At 35.3% G+C, this 13,753-nt stretch overlaps 1 protein-coding gene across 1 annotated transcript in view; it reads left to right on the forward strand.

Annotated features, from left to right (window-relative positions):
- The window catches only part of LOC110370533 (cell adhesion molecule Dscam1), a 160,389-nt gene that overhangs the window by 107,156 nt on the left and 39,480 nt on the right, over positions 1–13,753 (forward strand). The window contains 4 exon segments of the mRNA XM_064038178.1: positions 7,374–7,572; positions 9,691–9,846; positions 12,194–12,325; positions 13,143–13,278. Coding sequence (XP_063894248.1) covers positions 7,374–7,572; positions 9,691–9,846; positions 12,194–12,325; positions 13,143–13,278 — 623 coding nt within the window.

The following is a 13,753-nucleotide window of genomic DNA, read 5'->3' on the forward strand; positions in this document are numbered from 1 at the left end:
TTTGCCGAGGGTCCGCATCGCAATCTCCTAATGCAAATATTATAGAACTTATTTCAATTTTTCTACGTCAAATTGTCGAAGTTTTTGCGTTATGGAACATGTCTTTGGTTGATGTTATATTTTTTTGTAGATTTCGACTTCTTGTTACGACTGAATCGTTAAATTGATTTTGTTCAGTAATGTTAATAATTTGTTTTAGATGTGTCTTTATTATGGGTAGATACTTTATTTCTTTTATACATAAAAATTAGATTTATTTATGAATTAGTGCATGCAAGATTGTGACAATTTGTTTTCTTTGCGAGACCATACCTACTGTTACCAAATATTTCTGAAAAAGGTAATAAAACTCTTTTCTCCGTAAAATTATTTTTCCGTCTATTATCCTTAGATACCGATATAACTATAAAGGAACAATCAAACAAATATTTATTGGAAAATATACATCGATTTACCTGTTATTTATACTCGTAAAACATAACTATATGCCATAAACGTTGGTACAACCCACGTGGAGAGTTCAGAACTAAAAGATTATATTAAGAACATCTTAAACTAATATCCTTGATGTGGGGTCGTTCCACGGATTAAGAAAAGATAAGTGGAGATGCCATAATGCAGGTAGATCAGACGCCTTCTTCTAGGCCAAATTCGTACGGTGGACATGACCAAAACGATCTGTTATGACTGACGTACTGACGTAATAAAGCGATCGAGTGTAGAGATCGATATTTGAAACATCTGTCAATGATTTCTGGTTGATTGGTTGATCTGTCAATGATTACAAGAAATGGTCGGGTCCAAAGAAGGCGTATAAGTATGAAAATAGTATGAAAATAGTTTCTTCGTTCACCCGCATTTTGGCGCGCTACTTTCTTATGCGATTTTCCATTATAGCATCTCCGCTAGTCATTTGTTCTCCGTGGGTCGTTCTAATCCACCGTAACAAGATTGTAGGTACACCAAAGGTGATACTGATGGCTTTAATACTGGTATCGCTGGCAACTTACGAGGACTTTGAAGATAGCACCCACGCCAGATTATCGTTTCTTACCAAGTAATAAAGCTCCTGCGTGAAACATTTGGTTTCTTTGAAGAATTCTGGATATGGATTCTGATATGAAGACTATTTTGGTTCTATAAATTTTATAAAGCTTAGCTTACAATATGATTTCTACCCATTTCAATAATGATCTGCATTCTCTGCACGAAACAAATGCCCGTCTAAAAGTTAAAGTTCCATAAACTCAAAACCGCATAACCACAACAATTACCCACGAAGGCACAGAACGCCCATAAATTATTCATTCTTCTATCTCCATGCAAATATAAGACATCACATTCAGCCAGTAAGTTGCAGGTCCCATTGATATCAGGACTCCATTCAGCAAGTCATTTCTTGTTTTGTTGTTTAGCGAGGTTCGTAGGAGGGAAGAAAAACCTCCCCCGGCTAATGCCGAGGGCGGGTTTCTTGAACTCTTTACGGCCGGCCAGTCCCTCCAAACAAAGCCGAACTTCCATCAAAGCTGGAAGTACAAAGAAAAATATAAAACTTGTAAGTTTCAAAGGGATGATCCCTTTATGTTCTCTTTTTGTTACGCCGAAATGGAATACCCATGATGAATTGTGTTGGATGTCTTAAGAGAAACAAATCTTATTATAGAGGTTTGGGCTCGTTTTGGCATGTTGGCTGATGATAAATGTTTATAGAGGTTTATTGGAATGTCTGTATTGCGTATTCTTGTTGGGGTATTTATGAGTTAAGTGGGTTGATGAATTATATAGATTTAGTAGCAAAACAAACAAATACAGCTAAGTAGTAGATACGTAATTGACCAACTTTTATACCTGCTGGGCATTTTAGCTCTTTCATGAAATGATTATTATACATGCTATATCCCAACATTTTATTTTCTTCTGTTTACGGAAATATTAAATACCACTTGACAGAGCCATGGGGGACATGGAAATATGAAGTACGGAAAAAACCATGTCACGATCTCACATCCCCAATTGGTAACGTTCCAAAGCAATCTCTTTGTTTTTCCCCACCTTGTTATTCAATCATGAAAAGATAGAAAACACAGTATCTACACAAAATCGTAATGGAAGCCAAGAAAGGTACACTCATGTACAGTCCTGACCTGAAGTTAGAATTGGACGTAATCTTACAAGGGGGTACAGAAGTTCGTGCACGCCTCTTGGATGTACAGTCAAAAAGCCAATTGTTCTTGGGAACTTGTCGACGAGTGTACCTGAAGAGACTGCACTGAGACCACATGTCTTTGTTCAAAAAGCTTCGCTTGTAAGATTACATTTGAAAGAAGAAACTTCTAAATTGATTGCACAGAAGTACGTACATACAATTGGAGATGTACAATCTTTTGGTAATTTGGTCTTTATATTCGAATGAACATTTTGAACGAACTTGTAGTCCGGTTTCCATGAAATATTTGAGTGGTAATTTCAATTCATGGAACGAAATTGCATCGATATGTAATTGCAATAGAAACTAAATACCTGCCTGTAATTTCGGAATAGATATTAAAATTAATTCATGCGTATGAATTGTCGTTATTGGAATTTCTAAATTGAAGTAGCCATTGAATTTATATTTCTACGAACTTAAGTGAAATATTCATGATTAAAATGACATTTCTAACTAAATCGATATGTAACTTTTGCTAAATGATAAACCTAAGTAAAATTCACCTGAACTGTGTATACTACAATTCTACAGCGATGTTTATTACTGCAAAATCAGTCAATCTATAAGGTCAAACTCAAAAACGTTATTAAAATTAGGCTGATAAATCAGCACTCTTTGAACGTCAAAAACAAAAGACAGCATAACGCCTACCCTTTCACCACTTCCTATGTGTTTTTGCTGGGAAGTAGAAGTGATGCAACAAACTGCCCGGGAACACATGTCTGTCAGGTTTGAAGAACCAGATTTATATGTACAAAACTAGTCGAAACAAATACTAACACCTCTCAAAAATTTACTCCAGCATTAAAAACACTTCACACTTCTTTATACATAATGTTCATACGAAGGTATATCGTATATGTCTTTAAAAAAAATCTTTTGTTAAGTAAGCTTAGATTATTCGTGCGGAACAGAGCACCCTGATGCCTCTGTTAGCGAAGTATCGCCTCTTAGACAAATTGAAAAAGGATTCTCTGGCAAGTGATGTGTGCGGAGAAAGATCGGGATCTCATTGAAATCGAGAAGAGCTGGGAGTAATGACGTGTTTACGATGGAAATGTCGATCTTAAAGTACTTAGACGGAACATATTGTACTTCAAATGTACTTTAGATAATGTTTTATCCATTTAATTCCGAAATATTTACTACTTCAACCTTGTTTTGTGCTGTGGGTGCTATGAGAGCTAGTGTCAAACTGTCAGGTACCTACTGGTTATCACCACTGTTCCTTTAGGTTCCCTTTATGTACCAGGACCGTGGTAACTCTTTTGAATAATCCCATAGCCCGAGTGAATCCAATGTAACTTTTTTGTAATTTTTCAAAATAAAGACACACCAAATATTTCTGAAAACATACAGACCTACCTGTTCTGTATAGTTGTTGAAGATAAAATTGTACGTCAAAACGTCAAACACCTCGTGTAAACGTGCTCCGATATTTTTGGCGAATAAAAAAAGAAATATGGATTTATTTTGACACCGATTAAATAGACTCTGGGCTTTTGCAGTTTTGTTTTAGCCGCAGAATACAATAGCTTGGTTACACGTGAGTTTGGTGATGACACGGCTATCTATGGATACCTTATGTAATGGAGCCATGAAGCACAAAAATGGAGCGAACAGTTTCAGGAAAATTTTCATTGTAGCCTTCTAACTTTATCAATTTATCGTAATCAGATAAAATGTAAGGAATTCAGAAATGTCTAGATTTGTGAAGGGTACCTGATTTCACTAAAAACCGAGCTCGGTATCAGACTAACAAACAAAATATATTCGGAGATTTCACATGTCAGTTATTTAGGCAAACGTGAAGCCTCCTAAAATATTCACAGCCGGGCTCACCGTGAACTAAGCCTAGCCGTACACAAAATGTCATTAGGAGAAAAAACGCTAAAAATAAACTCCGCTCTAGAAATTATTTAATTAATTACGTAGAATTTGTCTTTTATTTAATGAAACGTGCTTTGAATAAAAGCTTTGGTTTTAATTAAATGAGGTTTAAACTTCTTTAGAAAGAAAGAATGTAATGGTCTAAGTAAATACGTTGTGGAGTGCCTCATTGATCTGTTGTTTTCTAAAGGAACCTTTTTATTTCTGAGCAAGATTTTTTTTTTCATTTAATTTAATTATAGAATTGCTTTTGATTATAGCGTTACACGTGTTATTTTATTTTTTGACAAGTTCGGCCCTACAAAAAATTACAGAAAAAGAAAAATAATGGTAGCGAAAATTGTTTTTTTTTTTATGAAGAAGTTTCTGCATTGTTTCAGGAGAGAGAATAATTTATTATTTCATTTCTATGAAATGTTTCTACATGACTTCCGCAACTAACCTATACATTTCAAATTTTCCATATTTTACCCTCAACACCACTTCAGCTTAGTTATCAACATGTACCATTATTTTTCCAATAAGCTTGTACTACTTTCATATCGCAAGGAAGACAGAAAAGTTCCTGCACTATAAATGACAGAAAAACATTCCCAGTATCTACCGTTACCTACTCCGGTTAGAAAATGGTTATAGGTAATGGGTAACAGGGTAACAGGGTAACTACAGCGACGTTGGGTAACTGAAGGCTTGTAACAGCCTCAAGGTATTGAACGGGAAACCAGACTTTGCCATAAAGATATTTGAAACTAGAATAACTTTGTGAAGCTCTCATTTTTCATAGGAAATAACGGAACAGAAATAGAAGATGGTTCTTTGTAATGTTGTGGCTTGCTTTAACTAGCAGTTTGTTGAGATAGGATATTGAGCAGGTCTTAATGAAGAATTTATTGTCTAATAGAACCTCTTGCTCTATGATTAAAAAATATTTATAAACTTACTGAATGAATTAGTGAAATAAGCAATGTACCTACCTGAGTGAGTACTCATTATGATTATCATTTTCTATTCAATATACCTAACTAAACGAATTAATTGCAATCGATTTAAAATATATATTAAGCATCATCTAAATCGTCTAACAACTCATTGCCAAAACTCATAACTTCAACCAATACTTCACCAGCCACATGTCACAAACAAAAGAAAATCAAAATCAATGTACGTAATTTTTCTTCACACAATCACTGTTCACGTCAGCATGAAATCATTGAATTATATTGAAATAACAGTGAATTAACCAGCGAACGTTCGTCGACTTGCGAACGGGCCGCGTTAAATGGCGCGGAAAAATGCAAATTTGCCTGAAACGCACCGCAAACTATCGCGGTACATATTTTATACTGCTCACCGTCGGTAGATTAGGCACGAGATTGTTTGAGCTTGCGTAAGACGTTCAACAACTTGAGGAGTTGATTTAGTTATCTGGTTTTTTGTTAAGTTTCTTAAAAGTTTTCTTTGTAGATAAGAGATGAATTAAAGGACATTTACTCAAGGTAACACCTTTGTTACGATTAGAATTTAGTGCCTACTTGTTAATTGAAGTTGCAAATATCAAGATAGGTTTACTTGGTGCAACAAAATAATACGAATAGGTTACTTCCCACAGCATTTCTTTTAATTCACAGCAAACCATACGATCCAGATATTCATCCAAAGTTGAACACAATAACAGACCATAAAACATTAAGCAAAAGCACCTACATACATACTTCATACTTAAAAAACCCGAGTGGAGATGCAAAAAAGTGCGCGATACGTGAAAGACACTCCTGGGATGGGATTTCGTTGGTTACTACCATCCCCAACGTGCCCCCGAGAGGTATAAATATCAAGTTATATCGTATTAACTGTCAAAAAACACAACTTTCTTTTTATATATACGCCAGTTTTGAATTTCATGACATTGTCGCTACATGTATGAAGAAAAGTTACCATTTTTCATGAGCATTTAATATTTTATACTTCTTTATTTATTTCTTTATAAAAATACTTTGGTATAAAGTTGGTGAGACAGCTGTTATTGTCAATATTTAAATATTAATTGTTTAATTTTTACGCGCAGCTTTGCAAAAGATTGAAGTTCACACAAGGCTGCAAGCTCAGTGGCGTGACAGACTTTGATTGACATTTTAAGTGATTAAAATTCGTGAGCTGAGTAATAAAACAGCAGCATTTGTATACTTACGTATTTTTACAATAAACATAAATACATGAGGGAAATTTTGTAAATACAAATAATAAACGAAAATATGAAATGGATTTCCTTAATCGCAATACTTATCTTTCTTTGACAGTATACTAATATCGTATTTCATATTTATTTAATCAACGTATCTCTCTTGACATGACATTTTATCTACCATCCAATCTGTAGCAGTTTGTAAACGAGCGTTATATTAACTTTATCGTAAGAAAAAGGTTTTCTCCCATGGAGAACAAAATGACAAGCGGAGGTGCCATAACAGAAAATCTCCTAAGAAAGTAGCGCGCTAAAGTGCGGGTGTGCGCGGAACGACGAACGTTACCTTCTTTGGACTCGATATTTTTTTGTAATTAAGAAAACGTTGAATCTTTCTTGCAAAAAACTACTCGTTAGTTCACTCGTAAGTGAACGTTTTGGTCATGACCAAGGCGCCTGACCTAACTGAATTTTGGGATCTCCATTCATCTTCCCTTACTCCGTGGTTCCTTCTTATATCCAGGTTGCTTAAAGCTACCGTTTGTTATTATTGCCGGAGGAATTTATCTGTTATTACTTCATCGACTTTGTTTATTCCTTTGCATCACACGTAGATTTTATAACCACTTCTTAAGCAAATAATGTGATGCTTTTGACTATGAAAATACGTAAATAAATTCGAATTGAACGTCGATACTAAAATTCTCAGGTCTTGGTAAATAAATATTTTTGTATTTAAAATATGTAGATACCTGCCGCAAGTTTCTACTTAGGTAACCTTATTTAGATAAGAAGAAGTAGATAACTTTCGATATAAGAAGGTATACTTACTTGCAACTTAGTACTTACGCAGGAGCTCGAGCAAAGCGAAGTAGATTTTTCTATCAGAAACTGAAATGGCCAGCTAAAAGCTATGTGCTATTACAATTACCTCCTACAAAAAAGACTGGCTAGTTTCTTTGACACGAAAGTTCATATTGCAGACCACAAAGAAGATAAGAAAGCACCGAATAATTTTGTTGTTCATTTGTTCTAAAAGAATCAGTAATTGCTATTCCAATTTCAAACTCTAATTTGTCATATTTCTTTCAGCTGGACTGGCTTCTCCCAGACAACACGGTGGCCGGTGCCTTAGCTGGACTTCGCCGGGTGCTGGCCAACGGTTCTCTGGAACTGCCCCCCTTCCCCGCGGAGCACTTCAGAAGAGATGTGCACGCCACCACGTACCGTTGCCGACTGAGGATCGCCAGCGGGTTTGCCGTGCTCTCCAAGAATATTCATGTACATGCGGGTAAGTAGACAAAAAGTTATTAAGCTTATATATTAAAGTAAGTATCCACTTTCGTAAAGGTAGATTTCTGTAGCTAAGTAAGTTATTAAGTAAACTAAATCCTTGGCCCTATTTTATAAAAGTGCAATAACCCCGCATTGCAGCATAAAATATTAACACAACCACATTTTAAGTCCGTAAAGTGACCTGCCACAAATTTTAAACCGTCTAAAAAACTAAGTGACTAAAGCTAAGTGAACTAAAAAAGCAATAAAAGTCTAGAGTGCTCAACTTTGCGATGCACTGCGAAATACATGGAAAATTCGAAATATTAATCTTAAATTCCGCAACGAACAAAAAATGTAACAGAGATAAATTGAACATAAAAGTTTCTAGGCGACCGGCGAGTTCGTCTTGCACTTGACCAGAAAATTGGCTCAGAGAGGCTACAGTTCAATAAGTCTCAAGTTTACTTCACGAAATAACAGTATCCACGGTGAAGTCTTCTCTCCCTGACGTATTATAAACTAAAGTCTGGCTGAAATACTTGTTTTGCGTCTGAGTTAACCACAAAGTGAGTTGAGATCCTAATCTCGGTAACTGCATCTCTACGCCATCTTGGAAGCACAGACTAATTAATTGCGGAAAAGCACTGCTATTTGCATATCAAATACTCCATTTTCCTCGAATATTGTGACATTAAATGGATGTAGCTAGTTATAATTAATTTGCACTTTGTAATTAATATGACCAGTATGAATTAATATAGGTTAAAAATGTGCAGCCGATCATACAGCCATTGATAATTTGAAATTAGAGTGAAATATGAATATTGGTTTGTGGTGTGATAGTTTATTACTATTTATGTTTGGAAATGTTTAATTAATTGCTGCTTTAATATTCTTCTGTAATTATGTGCTGTTGGAATGTGTATTTAAAATAAAATGCAAACCTTTTAAATAAATACTTTTTGACGATAAGGTACCTTGGTACTAAAGGCAGTGTAAGTGTATGTGTGTGGAGGTACAACAAACTGTTTCGTTAGTTTCATATAAAAACTGCCTTGTTTACTTTTAAATACAATAAGGTCTCAAAAACAAAAACATTCAAAGGTGAAACTTTTCAGAAAATTTCCCTGTTATACAATGTTTTTAATAGAAATAAAGGTGGGTAAAATATTACGAGCCTACCGTTAATTGAGAGTCCTTTCCATAAAATGTAGGCCCCGTGGCCCCGTTTATAATTCATGGGAAATAAACTAAATGAAGCGTGGATGAAAGCGATTTCAAATCCGCAATTAGAGGTCTGTGAAGAAATTTGCCGTTTGTGTTAAAAGGGATTACAGAGATAAAACGTAGTCAGCAGTTTTTCTTTAATTGTGGCCTACTCTTGAGCTGTGACTGACCTACGATAATTACGGATGGAATTCGTTTTTTAATTTATAATATCACGCTTGTATATTGTTGGCACATAAGTGGATATACCTGTTGCAGGTACGACAACAGTGCGGTGTATTTCATTTCATTATGGTTGATTTATAAAAGAGCCCGAACAAATAGCGCCTCTAACTTATTTCAATAGATTCAATTTTACCCTTATGTTTATAAATAATAAACATTTTAAGCAAATTAAATAAGGTTATTTATTAACTAAATTAAAGAACTTAGAAGCACGAAATTGAACTAGACAGTTAAGTAAAAGTCTAGTGTAGTGAATTCCCTTTTTTCTTAAACAAGACGAGAGTATCAAGTAGGCGATTTATCTGAGACTCTGAGACACTTTAATTAACCTTATTTTTTGTTCTTTATAGTTTAGCTAAATTGCCAATAGGAACCTTTGGGTACCTACGAATGTTTTGTTTGTTTTTTCACAAAGAGATGTTTTTTTTAGAAAGTAGGTTTAATAAGGCTAATACATATAAATAATCCCACTAGGTACCTACATATTTCTTCTTTAAAGTTCCACCGTCGTACCACAAAAACTTTAAAACGCCTGTTGAACACTTGTCTAAAAAATGACAGATTATGTCGTTGAAATAAGATCCTTTTGGCATACACACTTTTTTTAGACAAGTTTTCAACAAATGTTTAATTTTTGTAGTAAGGCTGCCAGTGTTTTTTACTAGCTTATTATTTTCAGCACTAAACATACCATGGGAGATTCACGTGCCAGATGAGTACGTGATGGCCGGCAATGCTGTGGTGCTGCGGTGCGTGGTGCCTCCCCACTGCGCCGACCGAGTCAGCAGCACCGACTGGTTCACTGATGACCAGGTCAACGTGCCGCATCATTTAGGTAATGAACTGCCTTATGTGACTAGAGTAAGTGAGGACCCAATGCTGTGGTGCTGCGGTGCGTGGTGCCTCCCCACTGCGCCGACCGAGTCAGCAGCACCGACTGGTTCACTGATGACCAGGTCAACGTGCCGCATCATTTAGGTAATGAACTGCCTTATGTGACTAGAGTAAGTGAGGACCCAATGCTGTGGTGCTGCGGTGCGTGGTGCCTCCCCACTGCGCCGACCGAGTCAGCAGCACCGACTGGTTCACTGATGACCAGGTCAACGTGCCGCATCATTTAGGTAATGAACTTCCTTATGTGGCTAGCTAGAGTGAGGAAGGACCCAATGCTGTGGTGCTGCGGTGCGTGGTACCTCCCCACTGCGCCGACCGAGTCAGCAGCACCGACTGGTTCACTGATGACCAGGTCAACGTGCCGCATCATTTAGGTAATCAACTGTTACTGCTACTGCTACTAAAGGCAGGGCACAATGCCATGCTACTCCTAACAGTGCTACTGTCACGCACAGGGTATGGATGGGTGATCGTTTTAACTACGTACGTTTGTTGCTTGAGTTCCTACTTGGGTGACCATAGTCACCGGATAGGAAGTACAAATTGCGTAAATGGAATCGAAAAAGAATATTCAAATCGAAATACGATATTATGCCAAATTAGAAAATTCTAACTTAACAATTGTTTATTTATTGTTTAATTAATAAATCAAATGAATTTCTAGTGTAACACAATTTAATGACCAAAATGTGAAATTTAAATTGTGCATATTCTCTCCCAATACACTAATCGCGTTAATTGTATAAATTACTGATCGCGAAACAAAATAAACAAACCGAATATAATACCGATTGTAATTGGGAATGATAAAATATTCAAAGACCGACATTAATCAGTTGAATGAGCATAACAAAGTAAGTATATTATACCGAGTTTGATATATTCGTCGCCATAACATAACTATTCGAGATATCGAAATAGAGAAGATTTACATTAGTTACGTGATATTCAGAAAGATAAATTATGTTATATAGTCAATTATACGAAATAATATAATGACAGTCACGTACTTAATGGCCATTCAGTCCGTTTATGTTAGAAAGCTATTGCCTACGAGGCTACGACGTTTCATTTTATCTGTGGGAAAACTATATTATAAGAGCCATATTTTTACATATTTAGGCATACATTTATTAAATATTCCATCGAATAGTTTTTTCTCATGTTAACTAACAGTAGTATGTTAACCTGCTTTAATTTAAGTTCAAACAAACTTTTTATCTGCTCATATAATTTTACCAAACTTTATCTCGAACTGGAAAAAATCTTTACTCTAATTGAAATCGATTTGTATTTAATTTAACTCGAAAAGCGATTTGATGAAACTTTTTTCTGCAGAACGAAATATGTACTTATGTAGGTATATTAAATTTTTATGTACCTACATACTTTGTCAGTTGTCTAAATTAGATATGTTCAAGAACGTTCAGTTCATGAAAAAATCACAGAATTAGCTAAGGCCGTGTACCTAAGGCCAAAAAATATTCCAAGATATCTTCATAGAATATCGCACAAAGAGGAAATTGTTGCTTTTCTCATCAAAACACTTGTCAGGCGACGACACACGCAATTACATTTTCAGCCGGAATCTTATTTCCACGTAAAATAAATTGAGGTGTTAAAAAAGAAGCTGCGAGCGTCATATATAACAATTTATTTCATGCGAGTAATATGACGGTATGGTTATTAAAAAACTTGTTTCTCAGAAAAAATATAAATTGTCCAATCTATTTGAGCATCCTTTAAAAAATTTGGTGTAGTACAATCTCAATAACTTTTCATTAAAACGCTTCTTTAGAGGTACCTACGTATACTTCAAGACCAAGCTACCAAAAATTGTCTTCGACCGTGGAAAAGTACCATCACCGGACTATGTGATTTTATTTTTAGAACAACGATATGGAAAAATAATAGGGTATCTTTTAGAGGTGTATCAATGTATTTGAAGGTATTTTTTTCAGTACTTACCTACCTTTATCGTTTTCATCTTTGCCTATGTTACCATCCTACGTTTGTAAAACAGATGAAAACGAACAATATCTTTACATGTTGGAGGACATTACTTTATTTCTAAGATGTAAGCTTGCTATGAGTCTTGCTTGACCTGAAGTTTGATTTGAGTGCTTCAACCATACCTTTCACTTAACCCCCATGTACTGAATTTAACATTAGTTTTAAGTATAAATAATTTATGTGTAATTAAGGCGCATTTATCGCACTTTAGTACCCTGTAATAGTATAAGGTATGTAGATTAATAAATAAATAAAAACAATACTGTTTGGTCCAGGATCTAAGTACCAGCGTCTAGACGACGGGTCATTGTACATAAGCGGGGTCAGCCCTCGGGACCGGCACAACGCGTTCCGGTGTCGTGTACGGGACCGGATCACCGGGACCTTGTATACTAGCCTATATTTCGGTAAGTTCGAATTTTAAATTGGTTTTATTTTTTTACTATTTTGAAGTTTGAGAACGTAAGTGGCCAGTAACAGCGAAAGCGAAACATCAGCGTAGAATAACCAGTTACAATGTTTCAAACCGTTTTGGACAGATTTGTAGATAATGTTGAATGAGAAGGTACTGAAAAATTGGGCAGATTGTATGCCAACATTCGACAGAGATTATAATTAAGTAACGAATTTCAGACAATCATACGTGTAACTCAATACACTCGTAGCTTGGTTTAACAAGCTAATTTTGCCACAAGTAATTATAACTGATTCTAATTAATGGGTGCTCTCAATTAAGCTCAATATCACGATTATTCGCCATACTTAATGACCACAATTGTTAATTAATTCGAACATTTTGGGCATATGACTTTATTACATTGGCTATCAGTTTTTATAAATAAGAGGAAGAATATACATCACTTACGGCCAGTTTCTTCATCAAACATAAAAGTCAAAGTAATGTCTAAAGTAAAAGTAACGGTCAAATTAGTTTTTTCAAGGCTAAAGTGACAGCAAAACCAATAAAAAAAACGAATTTGACCGTTACTTTTACTTTAGACACTACTTTGATTTTTACTTTGGCTTTTACTTTTGTTGAAGACATTGGCTATTAGTATTAGTACTTGTATTCCGCCCCTTACCTAGTTCTTTTTTTTTCGCAATATCTGAACATAAGAATTTAAAAATGGAACACAATGTTCGTATTGACATGTCGTTTTTTTTTTCTTTCACTCTACGTTTTGTTTTAGCTAATGACAAGTACGGTATTCTTTATTCCACCAGGTCACATAATAGTGACGGAACCCAAAGGCGGCGTGAGGCCGCGGATGGCGACGGAGCCGCGCACGCGACGCATACAAGCCGGACAAGATGTCCGATTGCCGTGCGCCGCGCATGCGTGGCCGGTGCCTAGTTACAGGTGAGAAAAATGTAGTGCAAATCATGTTTATGATAAAAAAAATGATTTGCAATTCTTTATTTGAATTGTTTTTTTTTTTAAGATTCATAAAGGTTCTGATGATTTTCTTTTAGTTTGAAGAACATTTTTGACAAATGAAATACGTTTCACTGTCAGGACTTGAACATTTGAATTCAGATTATTATAGATATTTCAATTATTTTTAAATATAGATTTAATTTATCTTAAAATTGAATGCAGATTTCATTATTCGCCATATATAAAACTTTTTTCGTTTATAAAATACACATTTTACATGAAAGTAAGTTTTCACTATATAAGCAGTTCCACTCAGTATTACTACTTAAAATAAATACTCACCTTAAAAAATCTGAGCAAATCCACTACACCGGCATCGCGTCCCATTTCACAACCAACCAAAAAGTCTACAGACCTTCATACACTTTAACATAAAAAAAAACTAAGGAACATTTTA

Source organism: Helicoverpa armigera, chromosome 15 (genome assembly GCF_030705265.1).
Source record: "Helicoverpa armigera isolate CAAS_96S chromosome 15, ASM3070526v1, whole genome shotgun sequence".
Lineage (NCBI taxonomy): Eukaryota > Metazoa > Arthropoda > Insecta > Lepidoptera > Noctuidae > Helicoverpa > Helicoverpa armigera.